Genomic DNA, 22,517 nt, shown 5'->3' with positions numbered 1-22,517 from the left:
CATACACATTCACATGAGCTCTTATATTCAGCATATAAATCAAACCTGGCCAGAGTGTGCATGTCGATCTTGTATGTGTTGATGAAACCCATGTCTTCGAACATGCTGAGGATGCACTGCAAACACACACACACAGCAAGAGAAGTCACATAAAAATGTATGCTGTGATTTGCCTCGTCAGGGCACACACACTCGTCTCGTCCCTACCATCGGTGTGGTGTCATCAGGCAAGGAGCGCGGTGTGTACGTGAACTCTGCAAAGCACGGGTGAATCTCCTTCACTGGGTCGATGCCCGTCACCAGCAGTTTCGTCACCTCTTCCTCCGAAACCTGCAGCAGACACATGGTGAATCATATTGAGTGAATAATATTGACAGTATCTGTGACGACTGTGTCTGTGTGAGAGTGAGTGAGACATATCTTTGGTATTTTACCTTCATGTGGTACATCATCATTTCATTGGCCAGATGAGACCTGAACTGAGCTTCATGGACTTTCTTGTAGAGCAGAGACTAAAGAAAGATAAAATGATATTATTATTACCCACATGCCTAAACACAATGTGATGTTTAGTTCAGTTACAGATCAGGATTTTGTATCTTCCTCAGTAAAGTAAAGCTTCTGTGTTTGTGTGTCTGCATCTTCATATTTAAATAGAAACTTGTCCTTGTGCAAGACAATAAAAGTCAAACTGAGTGCTGCTTACATTTCAGTTCATGAGTAAGCTGGTTTTTACAACCCACAAAATATTGTACATGGTGATGCTGGGTGAGTATTGATCAATAATGTATGTGCTCATGTTTGAATGATTAATAAGCTTCCTAAAAGGCAATCATAGTTTGCAGAAAAACCATCGAGTACCTGCAGTCATTCAAAGGTCAGGCTCTACACGAACTCCTAAACATGAAGGTGAATCGGAAATGTTGAATAGATTATCACCTTTCTTTCTCTCTTTCTTTTTTTTTATTTGAAGTCAGAGGTAATCAATTAGTAATTGGTTTGGTTCACTTTTGAATTGCTCAGATCAGTTGCATAGCGGGCTCATGACATTGTTAGAGGAAAAAAACACATTGATCCTGTTACACGTGACTCAGTTCTGATAAGAGATAATAAGAGGAGCAGCAGTGACGAGATGAGCCCTGACAAGGTTCGATTTGAGGAATCTGCCTTTAGAGCAAGTGAAGATAAATGATCAGAGATTATGTACTGGCTGAATGATGTGAACTGAGTGAAAGATTTGCAAACACTCAGAAATCAGTGTCAGCAATAAAAACCATAATAATATTTTAGTTGCTCAGTGGGTGATGACAATTCAGTGCAATGCATCGCCCTCTTTCTCAGAATGTGTGTGTTAATGGGTTTGCAGCAGTCATACAATGCCTATGAACTGCACCACAGAAGCTCTCAGTTCCATCAGACTGAATCTCTTTAAATTTCCCTGGAGACGTTGCTCTATTCTGTCTTGACTGAGCATTTTGCTCCCATTGAACTGATCCCATTTTGCCAGACAGGATCAATCTTTCTAACAGCATTAACAACAGATCTAGTTTTAGGTGCTCCTAAAAATGGATATACTGCAAATTCCTACTTTCTTATCTTTCGTTTATTTTGCTCATCCCAGTGATTATAGGCTTGCAGAAATGACACTTAAAATGAAGCTGGATTAATGACCTAGGTTTTAATACAGCAAGCCAGTGTGTCTATGAAGATAAATGTGAAGGAAATTTTGCATTTGTTCCCTTTTAATGTTTCATTTTTTTCAATGTTGCTCATGATGATAAGAAGACAAAGTGTGTAAAGTAAGTGGTTATGATGATTTTCGTTTGTAATACAGAGTACAACCACACATACTAACAAGTGCGAGTGTGTCGACTAGTTAGCTTTTAGTAAGAATGCTAGATAATATTTAAAGTTAAACTAACTGAAGCAGAAACTTTAAAGGTCATAGAGAGTGGGAGGAATCACTTACATGGGCAATACTGATACCACAGTAAATGGAGAAAGCTGTGGCCAGGTCCTCATCAAAGCGGTTGAACCAAGGCCCATTCATTTTATTCACCAACTCAGCTACACCAATCACCTCTAAAAGAAGGAAGGTACAAAGAGAAAGAAGGACAGAGTTAAAGACATAGAGGACAGGAAGGATGGAGGCAGAAAATGGAAAGTGGAAGATGAGAGGCAAGGATGAGAAAATTAGGCACAGAATGAATCAGTCAGAGGCGCAGACCAGACAATGAGTCAAATCGGCCAGCTAACCTAAATGAATTTCACACTGCAGTTGAACCTAATTGCACATAAAGAGATCTGAATAATCTGAGCTTTAGACAGGTTTCTATACGAGACAAATCAGACCGAATGTAAAGTTTCTCTGCTCAGATATGGTATCAAAATCAAGCAGAAGTTTCAAAAATTTCTAAGTATGGAACACAGTGAAGATGGTCTAAAGTGCACTTTATGCACTCCAACATTTAGGCACAGGGATGTGATGTAACCTTTCTTGGTGCTATTCCGAGAGAACACCCGTCTTGAAATACAGCTTTGCTTTCAAGAACAAAAAAAAATATGGGAGAAAAAGGAACTCCATGTGCTTCAGAAGATAATAATGGTGCATCTCCCAGAAAATACAATAAAATGAAATATTTTATTATACAGCCAATATTTGGAGTTCACAGAACTCACAGAGCAACTTGGATCTGAGAGCATCTGAACATGTAAATATGTAAAACTACCTCTGAGTTAAGACAATGTGTGTGTGTGTGTGTGTGTGGATTTGTTGTTACCGCTGTTCTCATCTTTGATGGGGAAGCAGAGGATGTTACGAGTCTTGAAGCCGGTGCTGTCATCGACGCCACGGTAGAAGAGAGGATGGGAGTAGGCGTCCTTGATGTTCAAAATCTGACCAGTGGTTGCAACATGGCCAGCAATACCCTGATCAGCTGGGATGCGAAACTCCTTCTGCACTCGTACAGAGGAATTGACACACACAATTGTTAATGTCATATTTATTTAACCCCTTCAACTCTAATGGACCCACTAATGTAGCAAACTTTAACAATTATTTAAACACAAGCAAGTACAATAATTGGCCATGAAATAAAGTATTTTATACAAAATATTTTCCTCAAAGTATGTATCTGATAAAAACTGTATTTTCTGACAAATGTCAACTTGATAAATTTGCCGACATTTTCCACAGTACAACCTGTAGCTTCACAGTGAAGTGTCTGATGTTGATCAAGAGTGTAGAAAAATTATTCCACCCCCCCAACTTTTAGGGGTAAGTAGGAGGAAGAGTCTGTCTCTGTCAACGTTCTAATCTAATAAACACATAAAATGCATCATTTTTTTGTTGATGTTACAAATACGCTGGTTGCCACTGAGCCACAAGGAGGATGTGAGTATTTGTACAGTAATGTGATTAAAAGTGAGCATCTACAGTATGTGCGTGTTGGCGTCAAAATAATGAATGCCTGTTTGCTGTACCTCCTCGTCACTGACCACACCGCCATCAAACACCTTGGCCACCAGCTCGTGGCTGACTCGATCCAGCAGGAACACTGAACAGCTAGAGAAACAGGGAGTGACAGAGTCAGAGGGCTAATGGAGAACAGAGCAAAGCTGAGAAAATGAGAGCGCTTTATCACATTTCATCTCTGGTCATTTTGTAACTTTTATTGAATGAGGCAAGTCGGTTAAGAACAAATTGCCAAGACAGCCTTTGCAAATAGAGATAAAGACGTTCACACTATACACAGACACACACTCTCTCGGTCTCTCTCTCACACACACACACACACGCGCTGAAACATCCCTTTGAAGATGAATCAGAGGGCTTACATCTCTGCATCACTGAGGTTCCTGGCCTCCACTATAATTTCCTGTAACAGCACTGACACATCGTCTGAAAGAATCAGAGAAAGGGGGAGAGAAAACAAATGGGTGAGAGAGGAATTAAAAGGGAAACAGAGGAAATTAAGGGATACAGCAAAGCTCAGACAGACAGAAACAGAGATTACAGCATGAGTACTCGTGGATCAGCTGCACAAGCTGATAAGAGCTTTTGTAATCAACAGTTCGGTACAGTGAGCGGCAATTTGCTCTACCACTAGATCCATTTTTGAACCTGCAATCATAATGAATCAACAATGACTTATTCTACTGTTGGTGCTCACAATTTGATAAGAATAGAAATGTGTAATTATACGATAAAGAGGTGGAGCCATCATTTTTAATGCCCCTTTGATTTCATGATTATGTTCCTGAATGTAATCACTTTTATGGTCGGTTATATCTCATTCACTCATCTGCACTATTTGTTTCACTAGGTGATTGCTTAAATATCTGCCATTAACTTAACGACTTTCTTCATTAACATAGACAGACAGACAGACAGACAGACAGACAGGCAGACAATGGAGAAAAGACTTACCCAAGTGTGTAAAGAGATTCTTGGCCACTTGTAAGAGCGCCTGTTGGGAGAAACAGTGGACACAAAAAGCTTTTCAAAAGGCGGCTTCATGTATATTTATGCATGCATACAATATCTGTGTGTGTGTGTGTGTGTGTGTGTTGTGTGGGCATGTCCAGTACCTGGCACTCCACTTTGAGTTTCTGTTCTTTCTGGAAGGCCAAAGTTGAAGTGAGGACCGTTGAAGTGTAGCAGAAACAGTGCTGGATGGCATGCTCATCTGCCTCTGTGTGTCTGCAGAGAGTGAAATAAAACACACATGGACAATTAAATGGTATATCACCATCAGCAAGGTTAGTGTTTTTTATATTATTCACATTGTGCATATTCTGTGTGTTCTAGTGCTGCCAATATTACATTTCTATAATATCTCTCGAGCTCAAAAGTCCCCGTTCTCTATCATGAGGATTCCTTTTCAGTTTTATAACATTGTAAATTGAGTATCTATGGAAAAGATATTATCTGGGCCTTAAGGAAGTTGTAATTAACATTTTTCACAATTTTTAAAAGCACCAGTGGTTATAAAAGTACAATTTTAATTTTAAGGTATCTGGAGTCTCCAAATATTTTATTTTTTTCCCCCTAATATATTCATCTGACAGCTATGGTTATGGTTTAATGAAATATCAGTCACAATCACTAGAACACAATAATGTTCCAGTGATATTTTATAACAAAAACATACACAGATCAGGCATAACATTATAACCATTGACAGGTGGAGTGAATAACACTGATTATCTCTTCATCACAGTACATGTCAGTGGGCAGGATATAATAGACAGTAAGTGAACATCTTGTCCTCAATGTTGATGTGTTAGAAGCAGGAAATATGGGCAAGTGTAAGGATTTGAGCGAGTCTGACAAGGGCCAAACTGTGATGGTTAGATGACTGGGTCAGAGCGTCTCCAAAACTGCAGCTCTTGAGGGGTGTTCTTGGTGGTCTACAGTGGTCAGTATCCATCAAAAATAGTCCAAGGAAGGAACAGTGGTGAAGCGGGGACAGGGCCATGGGCCAAGGCTCACAGATGCACGTGGGGAGTGAAGTCTGGCCCATGTGGTTGGTAAATTGCTGAAGAAGTTAATGCTGGTTCTGATAGAAAGGTGTCAGAACATACAGTGTAATGTAGTTTGTTGTGTTTGTTGTGCATAGCAGCAGACCAGTCCGGGCACCCATGCCGACCCATGTCCATCGTCGAATCCTCCAACAATGACCACATGGTCTGATGAATCACATTGATGAATCACATTTTCCATCACGTTGATGGCTGGGTGCATGTATCTTGTTTGCCTTCGGAACACATGGCACTAAGATGCACTATGGGAAGAAGACAAGCTGGCAGAGGCATTGGGATGGGCAATGTTCTGCTGGGAAGCCTTGGGTCCTGCCATTCATGTGGATGTTACTTTGACATGTACCACCTACCCAAGCATTGCTGCAGACAACGCACTCCTTTTCATTGAAACAGTATATCAGCAGGATAATGCACACTTTCACAAAGCAAAAATGGTTCAGGAATGATTTGAGGAGCACAACAATGAGTTTAAGGTGTTGGTCTCCAAATTCCCCAGATCTCAATCCAATCGAGCATCTGTGGGATGTGCTGGACAAACGAGTCTCATCTATGGAGGCCCCATCACCTCAGGACTTAAAGGATCTGCTGCTAACACCTTGGTGCCAGATACCACAGCACACCTTCAGGGGTCTAGCGGAGCCCATGCCTCGACCGGCAGCAAAAGGGGGACCAACACAATATTAGGAAGGTGGTCATAATGTTATGACTGATCGGTGTGAATGTGACACTAAAATAAACAATTTTCTACTAGTTGCTGCAAATCAGTAAGCACCTACACTTTAAAAATAACATAGGGTCATTTTAGATTTGTAAAATAATGGTTGATAAGAGTAGGAGATGGACATAATAGTGAATATCCACAAACAGAGATGACTTACAAGTGTGCACAATGTCTGAAATGACAGTAAACTAACTTAAGTCAGCTTTCCAGCAGGTAGTTAATGTTACTGTGACCTTAAAGTTAAATGGCAAATCTGAGAACTTGACGGCAGCAAAGCAGTGACCACAATGATGAGTAATTGCCTGCAGTTATGTCTCTTGGCCTACAGAGGGCAGTAGCATATTATGTTGATGTCAGTGGCAGCGTATGGCTCAGGGGTTTTGTGCCCTCAGCTTAGACTCCCAGGAATCCTTACAAAAGAAGGCAGGATTGTTACGGAGCCGGAAAAGGCCTGGAAGGCTCAGCTCAAGAGTGTTGACGTTCACTCTATGACAAGTCATGCAAATTTTTATGACTGACATTCAGGAAAGTCACAGAGCAATAGAGAGACTGGAGATTAATTTTCTGCGGCATCAGCAACTTATATGCAGTCATGATTGAAAATAGGACCCATTTCCACAGATAGAATAACAACCAGCGGGGGCCCATTTTCAAAGAGCAGAAGCTGTAAGACGCAATCAGAAAGCACACAACTCTTTTCATAAAGAAACCCATATTTATTAAATTAAATAATAGACTGTAAGTAAGCACATATGACCTGTTTGGTCTTCTGCACAGCTGCCATGCAGTTGGCTATGTTTGTACAGGGATACATACAGTTTTGAGATTCTACCATGTCTTGGAAATAAACACAACAGGTCCCCCTAGCACTGCTATCAGCCGATTTGTCAACACAAATACTCATCTTGCCGTTCGTCTTATATGTCATTGCTCTTTTTCTGCTTCTTGGAATTCAGGCTTGTTTGAGATCCGCATTTTTCTCCAGCATATTTGCATTCTCAATCTGCTCTGTGTGTAAAACAAGATTCACTGATGTTTGTTTTTATCTGCTGGCACCAAACCTGAGTTATGGACCTGTTACTGCTGTCACAATATGCTGCCATGTGCCTGTGTCCAAGGTTAAGAGGCTGCATTAACACATTTAGAAGGAAAACTCTGCATATGAATATGCAATCTTCATGACCAGGAGGTGTACCTCTGAGATATGGCTCTATGTGGATGACTGTGCTAGGAGCAAAGGCTACATTTATCACATTATATGCACAGTTGCGACCATAATCCTGTTGCTGTTTCTATGGTAATGAGATGCCAGCTCTGTCATCAGTGCCACTGGCAGAGGGAGAATTATAGGACATGATCCCGTCTCATCTATCTCAGTCTTCAGAGAGTAAGATAGATGAAAATAATGCAACATACAAAATTACTTTTCACACACTTTCAAACTGTTTCTTAAGACACAAACACGGAGACAAACAACTGGAGTGCGTTTTTACAGACTTCTGTATTCAGGAGATAGCAGCATTGCTCCTGGCAGCACACACACAGACGGACACACACATACACATTCAAACATGCCAAAACATGGTGCCAAACCAGGCAGCCAAACCACCCGCTGCTGCTAAGACTCATGACCTGACTCGAGATCATCAACGCCATCATCATCACAGCCATCTGGTCGCACACTTTATACGCACGCACACACAAACACAAGAACGAATGATCCGAAGCTCAAAACTGCTGTGGTATTTTAGAGGCAGACTGGTAATCTGGATATTGTGTCAAAGTGAAGACGGCTGGTGGACATTCCTCATCCATCAATGACACAGATTGGGCCAACAGCTTAAAAACCAATTGCGAATGTTCCTTGTGAGCCACTCTGGATTGTAATGTGAGGTAAATGTCAGCTCATGTGGTGAAAAGAATGGTCTAGATTCCTGTTGATGGAGTTATATCAACAACCTGGAGAGTTAGCAACTTTTCCAGTTTTGCAAATCAAAGCCTAGCAGCTGTTTTAGTAAGAATATTTAGCTTGCAGCTTTAGACGGTGGATTTCTGGAAATCTATTGAAAAACAACCATGCAAAACTTGAGTCAACAGAACTTGATCAGGAGCGAAAGTCCCTGAGACTGGACCGGAACCCAGGAAGGAAGAAAGAATGCAGAACACCTGTGGACAAGTGAGAGTTGGACACTTATCAAAAACATAAATGAGTTTTCTGTGATAGAGGACCTAAATGTTGATCGAACACTTGAAAATCAGTGGACTTCTAAACTGCACAACTCTATGAAATAAGATAAAGCATTCCAAAATTGTGTCTTTGTATGCTTTACATACAGACACTGCATCATAAACAGTTTCTGCATAAACTAGTTAGAAATCAGGTAACCTATTCAGGTGTGATTTCTGCACGATATGCATTCAATTATATGCTTTGGTGTGAAATTAAATGTAAATCTGTCATCTGTGACTGATTTGTGGTTTCTTATCTGAGCAGGTGAGGACTTTGCTATAGAGTTTCTCTAAAACAAGGTAGAAGAGAGTGAGAAGAGACATCTGTTCTTAAAATGTCACTTGTGCAAATAAACTAAATAGCTTCAGTATGCACTACTCCTTCATTTAGCCTATACACTCATCCTATATTAGTCTTTTATTTGGAATCCATCATTACATCTCCTACAGGTCCCGTTTAAATGCACTTGCAGCAGTCTCTTGAGTTAAACATATATTTAAACTTTTAAGCTGTCATTAAAATCATGGTGTGATGACAACCCTGACAAGGACAGCGTAGCATTTGTGCGCTGCTCTGGCTCAAACTACAGGAAAGCTTCTGCATCTCAGTCTGTCCCTGTATCTGCTCATGAACAGCATGCAGCACAACCTGCTGGCTAGCTGCAGATTTCAGTGAGAACAGTGATGCAGCCTTTACTTCTATAAACTCAACAAATCTGAGCCGTCAGGCTCCGCCAATCAGGACCCATCCCAACATTACTGTAAGCTGCTGTCAGATAAATCTTTGTATCTACAGTGAGTCAGCACTTGAAGAATTAGGAAAAGCCAAATCAACTTCAGACTGACAACTCAGTATCTTCAACATGTTTCAGCATTACAGTAAGCCATCAGTGACTCAGAAGGAGTGATTTCTATGAGGTTAAAAACAGGATTTTAGTGAGTGTCACTATTTTGGTGTGAGAACTCTGCATTGCATGAAATGGACACACAACATGACAGAATATCTTACAGTATGAACACAGTCTCTCACATACGTACCTCTGCCCACCCTGCTTATTGAAGGCGCATGCCAGTGCCACGACCTGACCGGTGGCCCTGCTGACCACTGGCACACAGAGCATGGAGGAGATCTCACAGCCCAACATACTGGACAGCTGCCTGCGCTCCTCCTGAGAGGACAACCAGCAGATTAGAAAACTAGACAGACAAACAGACACACGGGTGGATACTGTAGATTCTCTTACAGCACTGATGTCCTGAAGAGTAATTGATTTCTTCTTCTCCACAACCTGACCGAACCGTCCAAACATCAGCTGAACAGAGGAGAGAAAAGAAGGAGATATGGGTTGACCAAAAGTGTGGTAACAAAATAAACCAACAACTCTGTAATTAGGGCAGAAGATGAGAAGAAAGCAGAATTCTTTTAGGGTATTTCTAAACGAACAGTATTACATCCCTTGTTAAAAAAGACATCTAGGGTTTTTTGTGCCCTTATATCCCTCTACACCAACTATTATCAAGATTTCACACATAATTTGGCCTAGGGCACACAGTCTATTCACACCATTAAGGAAAGCCTGTTAAAAATGTTACATCTGTACCACAACCAGGGACGGGAGACTAAAAGCCACCCAAAGGAAGTTATTACTTCTCCTGACCAAATTTCTTAATTATAACCGCTGCTGAGGATTATAAAAGATTACAAGTGGGAGGTTTATACTATCATGTCAGTAAAAAAAATCCATGCAGGGTTACATCATTTAAATTTAAAGAGTGCTTAAGAATAGCAAGTAATGTCACTACATTATGTACCTTAGTTTACCAGACCACAAAAAGAATGAACCCTCTGAATGGGTAAAAATGGTAAATAAAAGACTGAATGAAGCCATGATTAAATAAGTAAGCAATAACCAGATAAGCAACTGAAGGCAAACAGAAATAAATGCAAATAAATAAGTTATGTTTATCATGAATATGCATTTATTTTTTTGGCCTCACCGGGAAGCTGATCTCCTCCTCCAGGACTTTGTCTCCAACCACCTAAAGGTCACAGAGGTCAAAGGTCAAGTTATTCAAATGGTAATGTATGAATTACTCTTTGGTGAATGAGTCATGGCCAGAAGGTTGGATGGCTTTGTGTGTGTGTGCATGTGTGTCTCTGTAGGGAGAAAGAGGATGTGAACACTCTGCAGGGAAACTGGTGCGTTTACTTGTGTTGTTTTTGTGTGGGATTTCAAAAACATATACAAAAACAAATGTGTATGGCAGTGATAAAGATGTAGAGAAAATTGTCTGTGTGTGCGTGTGTGTACCTGGCAAAATAGCTGGTGGTTGTCCTCAGACACGAGCAGCAAACAACAACACTGTGAATGAGTCTGCTGCTGCAGCTACAAAGGAACACAAGCACAACATCAGTCCCGATATATAATCACAAAATCTCTCTTTATCGTACTCTGGCAGATTGTTTTTAAAGTCGCAATTTAAGATTGTTTGGAGCGTAGCATAGGTGTGAAGATAAGACTGGACATAAGTGAAAAATGGAAATGACTGAATGTGCAATGAATTTGGTATTATCTTTAGTATTTTATAGCACTGAAGTATATAATTATAAATTCATACTAATTATTGTGATATACATTTCCATGATGTGAAATTAATTTCAAATGGTAAAATCTGGCAACAGAATGTTGTTAGTGGGGGGCTTTGTGTCCTATGGGTTGAGGGGCCTCTGTGGATCATCCCACAGATACTTGATCAGTTTGGGATCTAGTGAATTTGGAGGCCATGTCAATACCTAGTGCTGTTCTTCATGTTTTTTTTTTATTGTTCCTAAAGCGTTTTTGTGTGTGTGTCTGTGTCAGGCTGCATCCTGCTGGGGATGGCTGCTGCCATCAAGGAGTGTCATTGCTATGGGGTGGGGGTGTCTGCTCTGGTCTAGGTGGGTGCTACATGTCTAAGTAACATCCACATCCCATGCAAAATTAGTTCACACCCCTGAGTGCAGGATAAGTCATCAATATTTTGATGTTGTTACCCAGAAAATAACAAACTCTAAAATACCATTAAGAAAACAGTATGTACAAAACTAGACTTTTTTGTCAATGTTTGGCCCAGAGTAATACATTTTAAAAAAACACATACATTCTTCATTAAAGTGTTCAAAATGATGCATATTATTGCAGATAAAGGTTTCCTTTGACTCCCCGTATAAACAGGACAAGGTCGAATTTGATGTCTGAGTATAAATAAAGGAGCATGTATGCACTCAGCCTCCCTGATGCTGTTTCTGTGTAAGTTAGTGATGGAGAACATTTCATTCATGTTCACTGAAATACACTCTGACGTGTAAAAACACACACTCCTGTATGCATGATGACACAAAGGCTCTAGGTACACAAGCATATACATGAACACACATACACGTACACACACACACACCCACACACAGTTATGAGAGCAGTGCTTCCTCACACATATTCTTCTCCGTAATCCACAGAGCTGGATGAAGAAAAAGCAGGACAGGAATAAACACCAGTCACTGCCAACACACTCGCCCCCAGTCACACACAATCACTCGATGTGCACTCATTTTCATACACACGTACACACAGGCATAGCACAAACATTAAGCATGTTGCTGCACCCACATATAATAATAAGCCCCTCCACCCTCTTTTTCAAATACTGCTAATCCCATAAGAGCCGCCCCAAGCTCTTCCCACCAAACTGATGACTTTTGAGAAGCAACAATCCCCGGCTCCTTTTCTTCCAATCTCGCCCTTCTCCTGACCCTATTTTTGCAACTCACACAATAACCAGGCAAAACAAATGATGTCCAATGTCAAAATACATTTTTTAAATCCCCTGCAGTCTCTTGCACCATCACAACTTCTCTCTTTCTTCCTTTAGATGCAGGACAAATACTTCAAATGTAGGTTTAGAGGCAAAGGATGACATAGTACAGTGCACCATTACAGTACTTTTGTTCAGTGCCACTGAGCTGGTCCCAAGGTAGCACAGGTGCAGGGAAGGCCAGGTAAGTTTGACTTGTTTGTTTCTGCTACATTTTCTCTTTTGAGACTTTGGAATGCAAAATGAAGAAAGAAATGGGTAAAAGCAAAGCAGCTTTTGATGCCAGAGTCCTATCAACTGACTACAAAAGATATATTTGATTAATGGAACCTCCAAAAATGGATAAAGTATAATAATGCTGAAGCTAATTATTACTTTTTGATGATTCAATTAATCCTATGGTTTATGAAATATCAAAAAGTAGAACAATATAGGTGTAGATATAGTTAATCATTTTGTAAAGCATAAGATTACACCTTTAAATTCCACTTTTCCTCAAAATACTCTGTTCATCATTACATATGAAAAATAAAAATTCACCACATCCTCACATCCTCAATTTTGTTCTTCACTTAACTAATTCATTACTTGTTTCAGCTTTAAAGTATAAAAATTCCTCATTATTGCTGTGGAGACAAATATGGGCTTGACCTTCTGCTATACCAAAAGTCAATATGAAAAATTCAAAGTCCCTGATGCTGAATATATGAAAAAAAGTATGATGTGCATACATCCATTAGGGTTCCCTGGAGCCCTGATGACTGAGGCTTTGGCCCTTTGATGCAGCATAACCTTCAAATCTCCCTTCTCTCTTGATTTATCCCCTTCTCTCTTACCTTTCCGTTATCTGTGAATAATTCCATACATTTGCAATGTAATTTATCTGCTCACATGCTAAAAACCTGTTAACTCGTTCTTTGAAGCTCTCTTTCGGCTCCCCTGCTTTTTGCAGAGAGTGTATCATACATGTATATGGAGGGGGGCATGCTATGAGGGGATCAATGAAGTAACTGGGTGATGAAAGGCTTGTGTTATGGGTAATGACAGGAAGAGGGGAAGAAGTCACAGTGAAGGATGTCAGGTTTTGCATGTACGGTCCGTTCTCTTCTTCTTCTGTGTGTGAGTGGGACCGTATGAGTGATCTGAGCCACTTACATAATTGATGACTTTGAGCTGGAGAGAGGCTGCATCAAGGTCATAGAGCTCACCTGAAAGACAAAAGGGAGACAGACAAAGAGAGTGACGGGAGGAGAAATCAGAGAGGACCATGGGCAGATTGGCATTAAGGAAGAATGGGAATGCAGAGCATGTACACGAGTGGACAGAAAGCAATCCAGGGAGGGATACACTGAGACAGCGAGGTCGGGGAAGGGTGAACAGGAACCAGCTAACAGAGGGACTAATAATGAAGACAAGACAAGGGATGGAAGGCAGCCTGGACTGCAGATGAAGACAGATAAAAAGAGCTGGATAGAGAAGCAGAAAGGTGAGGTGGAGGGCGGAAAAAACGAGGCGACTAAAGGCAACTCATATTTGTTGACAATTACCAGGGAGCAAACCATGTTGATGTACTGTATGTTTATGAGTGCAGGAATGGCATGAGAGAGCTCACTTCCATTATGCATGAGATTTTAAACAGTGCTTTTGCAAAGCGTTCTGTTTTCACAGTGTAGCTGTCACACATTCCTTATGCCACTGACAGACTTCATCTATATTCAGAGTTTAGTTTATCCAGAAGGTCTTACTCTATTAACATATCTCATCACCAATATGCTAATCTGTGACAATGTATGAGTTTTGTGTTTGTATAGGGAATAACATAAGAGAGAGACTAAAGGAAGAGGAGTACTTTATTTACTTTGTATCTGTGTGTGTTGTGTGCGTACCACAGAGTTGCAAAATGTTGCGGTCCAGCTCGCTGTAGTCCTGGTCTGAGACATTGAGGTGCAGCAGTGCATTGTGGGACTGCAGTGGAGAGGGGCTAAGCGGAGGCCTCTGGTAGGATATCTGAATAGCCTGCACTCGCCCACACGCCACTGAGGCCTGTGGCATCATGTAAATATGCAGAGAAACACCAAGACAAGCACCGCAGTCAGCTAAGATTAAAGAATAATTGAGAGGAAATACTGTTTGATATTTTCATTCATCCAGTCCTTCAGTGGACCAACAAAAATAAACAGAAAGGCCATTGAAATAAATATCACCAGCCTCACACAAGATTCCCTACTGAGCTCCTGTGTCTGATCATAATGCATACATTACAGTGGAGATAAAACAACCATGGCAACCAATTTTTACACTTCAGTACTAAAACTTCTAACCATGCTTTTCTGACCACAGACTTTACCAGTCTTCCACTGGTTTTGGTGTAACTAGTATGTATTTCCATCAGTCTATCAGCAAATAAGGTTGTCAGTGTTTATCTGTTGTGTTGCATCAACTTTGCAACTGACTTAATTTTGTGTTTGTGTTGTGATTATTTACATTCTGACTGGGACAACCCTATTTATATCAGTATTCATTAACTATTTACATTCAATTTGTGTTTCACAAAAATATTTTTTAGTTGGGCTCTGCAACTGCTTTAAGATTGGTACATCCTTAAGGATGTAACCTTATGTTGGGTTTTTGACAAAGAACCTTTAGATTCCGCTTCAGTTACTTATACAGTGTATGTGGGATGTGCGTTGCCTCACTGTGCTGGTTAAATAAAGAGCCAACTCCTCAACTACCGTAGCTGTTACCTCCTCCCATGTGTGACCAAGAAAGACAGAGAACGAGAGCTTACATGTTTTTCCAGCACGTTAAGATGCAGTTCATCCTGATCAGATAGTGGATTACAGCCCACCTGCAACATACAAAGTCATAGACATGTGGTAAGTAAAAGGAGGAGGAGGTGAAGGTAATGAAACAATCAGCAGTGATTGATTAGTTAATCTGGCTTTAATAAAGTCATATTGTGCTGCGTTGTATGTCCTTGAATGCCAGGACTCACCAGTAGGACAGTTATGACCTTGTCCTGCTCCCGGTCCAAGATAGGAATGACAACGGCTGAAAGAAAGAAAGAAAGGAAGAAAGAAAGAAAGAAAAACAGAAAGAAAACAGCAAAACAAACAAACATTTAGAATACATTGATTTAGATAAAACAGAATGTCCTTTTCTCTTTTCCTGTCCTTGACTAGCTCTTCATCTTATTTGTTCTTCCTCCGTGCTTTCATCAAAATATGCAAAAAATGGAAAACAAATACACCTAATGTCCTTGCACAACACTGTTTATTCTCTCAAATGATTCTCATTTGTTATTCTTATTGAGAGCAACAGCCCATCTTAATGAGCAAAATAAGTTTGATCACTGAAGCGAGTGTTGCTGCATATGTGGACAGCAGACAATAAAACAAACAAAATGATGTGTTTGTTTTGTTGGTACCAGACTTCACTGTTGAATGTTCAGCAGAATGAATTGATCTATTGAGTGCAGAGCAGTCATACATATGTACTGTCCCTTTCTGCTTTTTTATAAAAACAAATCATACTAATTTGAAAAGCAATGCAAAGCCTATTCATTCTACTCCATTTGAGCGTGTACATTTTTTTCTCATCACAGACCCTTCATTGCTCTTTGAGTCTCTTGTCCAATTTTGTTGCCCACGCGCTTCCATACCTCTCCCTCTGCAATCATCATCTCTTGTTCGCTACTTCTCTCGATCTCCTTTCGTTAGTTTTGTCCTCCCACATTATCACATGCTCACGCATCCTCAAATAAGTGCACACACTCAGATCACGGCCCAATTGCTTGTCCACCAGCATTGCTCAAGCCCTCACTCTACCCTTCAACTTTCAAACCACACCTCTTCTGTGTGCTGGCAATGGTGCTGCGAGGCAAACTCTGTATTTCTCTGGCAGTTCAGATGGAGGAAGGCCTGCGCACTGACATCGCTTCAGCTGGTCTGCAATGCTCCTAAAACAGACAGACAGACACAGGTTGAGTCTGACACAGGTTTGAGAATTACCTACATCATGTTAATCAGAATAAGAAAGAGACACCGGACAGACAAAATGGAAGAGAGGATTTGGACAACAGTTGGAGGTAAAGGAAAAACAATTGCCAACATTACAAAACCAGTTGCGTTCATTGACTCTAACCAAAACACGTCTGAGCAGAACTAATATTCATTGTGAAATTATATGAACTCAATACAGCCGTCTGTGAAAGAGCTGGCCAGGTGTGATGATGGTGTGATGATGACTGTACGCCTGAGTGTGTGTTATATTTCACACAAAAGGAAGCCTTTTTCATGCTAAAATATGAGACATGGATTTGTTTATTCAGGACTGGCCACTGCCAAAGATACACACATGCACATGCACACGTGTGTGGCTGCACATTTCAGTAAATTATTACAGAAATGAGCAGCAAAACGGCGCACACAAGTAAATTCAAGATCTATGTGAATCACATACTAATCAGCTGAACCCTCTGGTGGCTTCTCTCTTACACACACAAAAACGCAGAGCAGCAGTCACTCTATTACATGCTCACAGAGGCTGAAATCCCCTGAAACCATCGCAGCCAGATCTCTGCATGGTGCATTGATTTAAAAGTGACCATTTATTTCAGCTCACTGAGGAATAGTGCACTTCAGTCAAAGGAAAAAATCCCATTGTAGTTTAGTTTTTTGGCAAATACATTTGACCTTTGTGTAATGTATCTGTTCAAAGCAGCTTTACAACACAACCATGAAGCCAATTTATACTGGGCCCAGCCAGGGCACAGTGAGCAGCAAAACAAACAGAGGCAGAGGGGACAATGCTGTAATTTGGTACTGTCTCCGCACACATGTCAATTTATGTATTAGATGATAGAATTCACGTGTGATAATGAAAGGTCAACTAAAGTTTCACAAATTAGCTTGCAATAGAAAGCTTGAGCGGTGTCAGGTGTGTTTATAGTTTGCGATGCGTGCAGTCAGAACATCATCAGAACTTGGAGATGATGGAGATTTAAACGGAGCACTCAGATCCAATAGTGTGTGCGTGCGTGTGTGTGTGTGTGTGTGCAGTTGGCACACATAGAAATAAACTGATGATTAATTGATCTGGGGGGGTGCTAATGACTTAATGTTCCTGTCTAAATCTACGCTATCAGGTCTATTTGTCATAACTGCTTCACCATCAATAGAAAAAAAAACAGTCGATAGAGTGTTAACGTACAAACCTAATAAGAAATTAATAGCTAATCCAAATTAATTCCGGATGATTAGGTCTTTCTTAAAATGTTTGATAATCTCCAAGGGTGAACATCACAGTATGGATTCTTTATGCCACATAGTTTGTAAAAAATCTAAACAAACTAAAGTGATGTCAGGTGGCTTGCTTGGACTTATTACATATGTCATAAATGTTTCATGTTTATCATGTTTAGTGATTATCGTGCATTTCCTGTGCATTTAATCCAGAAAAATGAAATATTTAAAAACTTCTCATACTTCCTAATGATAGTTTATCAAAAAAGAAGGACATATGAGATCATAAAATACCTAATCATCTGCAAACATTTAATAATCTTCTTTAGGTAAAATGTGGATAGTCCTTTTTCACAAAGTGAAGGGGAAGTGCATTGTGTGTGTGTGTGTTTATCACTGAAAGTTGTATTTTTAGACTCTGGAGAGCGCATCTTCCTTCTGCAGCATTTCTCACAATGGCTTGTTTGGCTGTAAGAGTTCAGTTATCTGCAGCACAACCAATGTATCAGAAGATAAACAATCATGGGTGCTGTCTTGGCTGAACTTGTTTGTACATTTGTGTCTGTGTGTGTGTGTCAAGGTCCAGTTAATGGGCTTTGTATGTATTAGAAATATGGTCTGGAAAGAGGCTCAAACTACACGGCCTTGTGCCTTTCAGATGGGTTCACTGAGTGTGTGTGTGTGGTGTTAGTACTTGTTTGTGTGCGAGTTAGCCAAGGTCTTGATAACAGGGCTTATATAAGCAGGTGAACTGGAGGGAGAAAAGTAACAAAGTGCCCTGTAGCTCTTTTAATATCCCCACTACATCTAGACTGTATACTGTATGCAGTCCTGACAAATACAGTATGTGAGTGCACTGGGTTGTATGTTTGTGCGCACATGTGTGGTCTGCGCCTGTGTCCCTGTGTGTCACATAATCTCTCATGGTTTGTGTGCCAATGAGGTGTTGGAAATAGGGTTCGAGTCTAACAGACAGTTTTATCAATAATGTAGTATTGGTTTTTGCCTGGGCAGCAGACGTTGTAGCACATGGGGTTGTAGAGCTTCAGAGAGCACTTAAGAGAGGAGAGGATCGTCTTGTCTCACTGTGAGGGGCCGAGGGCACTGTCACCTCGGCTATTAGCCCTGCAATGCTTCCGCGGAGAGACGGATTGAAGGTGAGAGAGACATTGGTGATGGGGGGGAGAGGGAGTCGTGGGTAGGAAGAACGAGGCACAGCCGGCTTAGCGCTTCATGGCTCTTTGGGGAAAGAGCAGACTGAGAGGAAAAGAGGGCAAACATAGACTCATGCAGTGAGGTGGGATGGTGGAACACAAGATGACAAATGAGAAAAAGAGGCTGTCAGGGAGACAGAGGGATGTTTAGTTTAAGGGGGAAATGTGAGATAAAAGGAGACTTTTGATGAGGAAACAAAAGAGATGGAGAGAGGTGGTAAAAAACAGAGGAGACAGAAGGAAGACGTCCTCATGTTTCTTGATGATGATTTCTCTCTCTAGGTCTCTTCTGTCTCTGTACTGATGGTGTGATTTTGGACTGAGCGGCTCATGTTCATTCAGGTGACACCTGCTTTTCAGACAGAGGAAACAGCCGTCTCTGTTGCCCCTCTTCAGCTCCCCCTTGTTCTATTGCTTCTCTGGGTCTCACCGCCCTCAACAGCGCTGCGGCAAATCAGTACACAGCGGTGATTCACTGAGACGAAACATCTGCGTTTGCCTCACAGACAAACACACACACAAACTACACACCTGATCTTTCCCTCCTGTGGCAGTTCGTGTGGCGGGTCGTCAGATAGCAGCCGTGAGTCTCCCTCCAGCATGTAGACGCATACACACTCCTAGAATAAAACACACACACATACAAATGCACATTCACTTGTAATATTAATCAGACTCTAATTAATTTAATGAGTGATGAGGCTCATCCATTTGTAACAAGGCTTGGGCCTTTGTTCTTTGGTCTTATGTCAGGACAGAGACATTAAGTTCCACCACGTAGAATACTAACAGGGAGCTTTTTTCCAGGTAATGAATTGGGGAAATTTCAATTATGTTCAGTTTGTGCAAATGTAGAGTTTGTGTATGTGTAAATACCGTGCTGGGTAGCAGCTCCTGTATGCTGTCTCGAAGGGCCACTCGAAGCGAGCGTGCATCGACAACTGCCGCCAGCCGGAGCAAAGCATCCTGAGGAGAAAGACAAACAGATATCCTGATGTCTGCTTGGTTGTTTATGATCTCAATATGCAGCTCTAAAAAAACAGAGGCCTTGGCTGTTATTTTGTTGTCTTTGTGGCTCTTCCCCAGATATTTACCTTGGCAGACAGAAAAGGCCTCTGAAACAATATTCAGACTCTGTCACACTCAGTATACGAACAGCAATCTGTGCCAGTCCGAGAGACAAGTGTGGCACTTAAAAATGAACTCCGATGGAGTTAGTTTTGCACTTCACGATAGTCACTGCTTCTGTTTCATAGTGTAAATGCAAAAACAAAGCACTTCACAATGCATTTGAGTTTCACAAGCAGCTTAATCATGCGTTGAAAATATCATGGTTCACAAATGTACATTCCTCTTACGTGCTTTATGAAAATTTGTCAGAATGTGTTTGAAAACATGGTGCATCTGATCAGCCCGATCAAATAAAACAAGAGACAATCTACTGTTATCTCTTTTGACTAAAAAAAATCATTGCGCCACATAAAAAGTCAGACACAGACAAACCACACAGACAAGCTTAATATTTTCAAATGTTTGCCTGAAATAAACCAGGATGTTTGTCCACTTCAAATCTATGTTGAAAGCTGAGTTTTTCAGGTAATCCATCTCAAGCGCCTCCGAAGGAACAGACATGTTGCTTTCTAAAGCCTATATTTTACACAAGTCTATTGCAGTTTGCTCCAGTTACAGTGATTGGGTATTGGACCAAAATGCCACTTCAACACAGAGCCTGAACACCTCCTGTGTTGACACAAATGGACCACATGGTCTGCTGCTGCTCTGCTGATATGCTCCTAGCGCTTGCACCGTCTGTGTGGACAAGTTGTAAAGGAAAAGGTGTTTATGTCTGTTCTGAGAAGCCAAACTTGTGAGTTGGATGTAGAATAAAAAAAGACAGCTTGAGAGAGAAGTCCCTGTTTTCTTCCGTCTGCACAGCGGGCCATTGGCCAGGTGTGGTGAATTGCAGAGGCAATTTTGATGTCAGAAAGGTTTAGGGGATGGGTGTTTCAGATGCTGTTTGACCATCCGACAAACACTGCATTTGAAGCAAACTAATACCGTAAAAGGGACAATTTCACTGCAAGGTGAGAGCTAGGTGTTTTCTTCAAGAGCTCTTTTTGGTATTCTAAAAGAAACGTATTTTGATAAGGATTAGGTTTTGAACCGGGTCGGAGAAATAGAAGAAAAGGAAAACACGGGAGCTGGTCTCAGTTAAAAGCGTTATTAGAAAGATGGAGTGGAAATTGAGTCTAAAAAACAACTTTTAACTCAAGTTGTAAACCAAATATTTGTCTTAAATGGGCTTTTTAGTCACACTACAAAGTCTACAGCCAACGGCCAGCTAGCATGAGTGCTTTGCACCTGCATGAATGGAAAAACTCTTGATACCAGCAGGTAGCAGTAGGCAGTATTTGTCTTTCAAATGGGCAAACTGGAAGAGCGACTGGGAGGCAAGGGAGCAAGGAAGAGCTACTGACCCATCATGTTGTCCACAGGTTTATTCATTCTGAATGACCACGTTGTTGTTAAAAATGCTTGTGGATTTAAATGTTCAGGTGAGCTAAAGACGAAAAGCAAGAAGAGAAGCCTGTGCGTGCCCTCTTGACATTTGTCACATCTCTCTTATCTCATGCACTGATTTGCTAAGCTGATCAGCCAATTCATCTTAATGTGGTACTCCACCATCCAAGTCGGTAGATGACAAAGGAGTGACTAACTGTGCAGGAGACACAGCAAAAATGGCCGACCATCAGCTTCTTGTAACACAGCTCTAACTGTACTTAAGTTCAGTTCTTAAGGAAGGCACCCAACACTGAAAATATTGGCCTATAAGGTTTGTGTACACACAGTTTTAGTATGAATTGGTCTTCACTGACATTCTCCATCTTATTCTGATCAAATCAGTTGGCTGAAAATATTAGTTTTGGAAGCTGCAAATATATTTTTATTTTTACTTTCATTGTTACAAATACCACTTGAGGGTTTCATTCATATGGACTCATACATAGTATACATAGACCACATTCAGAGGTACCACTTCACCAGTAGACTTTATTAGTGTGATTAGTCATGATACTGTGGTAAATCGTGGCTAAAATATCTGGAGGTGTCTTCATATAACAAAGCATAGATTTCAGTTTACATAACTGTGGTTGAACTTTACATTAGGCTCAGCCTTCACATCCATTGAAACAAGAAAAGGACCACAGCAAAAAATCATTATTGTAATCAAATTTAGATTATTTTTTTATGGGGGTAGAGGTGCCCTCAGACATCCTCTTCGATAAACCTTTTATTTGAAATATTCCATGTTGATGTTCAGTGATAGTCAAGTCAAAATCTAATTTCCATAATTTCCATCATCTTCATTTTGTTTTTAAATTGCATTTGACAAGTGAGTGCACATGGATTCAACATTCGGGGAAAAACATAAACGTGAACGTTATATTTACAGAGAGTTTGTGCCTTGAGGTTTTTATATTTTCACCTTACATAAACATTACAATCAGGCGCAGAGAGCTGCCCCATTCCCCAGCTTTCCACAACTCTATCAGATGAGCCCTTGTAACATCCCATGTGGCAGCTATAAATTCATACCGCAGCATATTTACACTCTGCGTGCAGTCTTCTCAAATCCCCACCAGTTCCAGTTATCAAACAGCATTATCATTACGTGCAACTGCAGTCTAAAGAAACATCTGGGTGGGACTTTAA

At 40.8% G+C, this 22,517-nt stretch overlaps 1 protein-coding gene across 2 annotated transcripts in view; it reads right to left on the bottom strand.

The window, feature by feature from the left end:
• Positions 1-22,517, bottom strand: part of pde2a (phosphodiesterase 2A) — a 98,344-nt gene that overhangs the window by 6,127 nt on the left and 69,700 nt on the right. For both annotated transcript variants that reach the window (XM_084558236.1, XM_084558237.1), the window contains exons 3-22: positions 19,680-19,769; positions 19,335-19,423; positions 16,195-16,304; positions 15,342-15,397; positions 15,135-15,194; positions 14,233-14,389; positions 13,502-13,554; positions 10,807-10,881; positions 10,493-10,534; positions 9,739-9,807; positions 9,533-9,663; positions 4,591-4,702; positions 4,430-4,469; positions 3,838-3,901; positions 3,484-3,565; positions 2,781-2,955; positions 1,970-2,082; positions 435-512; positions 208-330; positions 46-116 (exon numbers count right to left, since the gene is read on the bottom strand). In XM_084558236.1, coding sequence (XP_084414362.1) covers positions 46-116; positions 208-330; positions 435-512; positions 1,970-2,082; positions 2,781-2,955; positions 3,484-3,565; positions 3,838-3,901; positions 4,430-4,469; positions 4,591-4,702; positions 9,533-9,663; positions 9,739-9,807; positions 10,493-10,534; positions 10,807-10,881; positions 13,502-13,554; positions 14,233-14,389; positions 15,135-15,194; positions 15,342-15,397; positions 16,195-16,304; positions 19,335-19,423; positions 19,680-19,769 — 1,790 coding nt within the window. The remainder of the gene's footprint in view (positions 1-45; positions 117-207; positions 331-434; positions 513-1,969; positions 2,083-2,780; positions 2,956-3,483; positions 3,566-3,837; positions 3,902-4,429; positions 4,470-4,590; positions 4,703-9,532; positions 9,664-9,738; positions 9,808-10,492; positions 10,535-10,806; positions 10,882-13,501; positions 13,555-14,232; positions 14,390-15,134; positions 15,195-15,341; positions 15,398-16,194; positions 16,305-19,334; positions 19,424-19,679; positions 19,770-22,517) is intronic.

This window comes from Chelon labrosus (genome assembly GCF_963514085.1).
Source record: "Chelon labrosus genome assembly, chromosome: 13".
Classification (NCBI taxonomy): Eukaryota; Metazoa; Chordata; class Actinopteri; order Mugiliformes; family Mugilidae; genus Chelon; species Chelon labrosus.
This window is presented reverse-complemented; position numbering and strand designations above follow the sequence as displayed.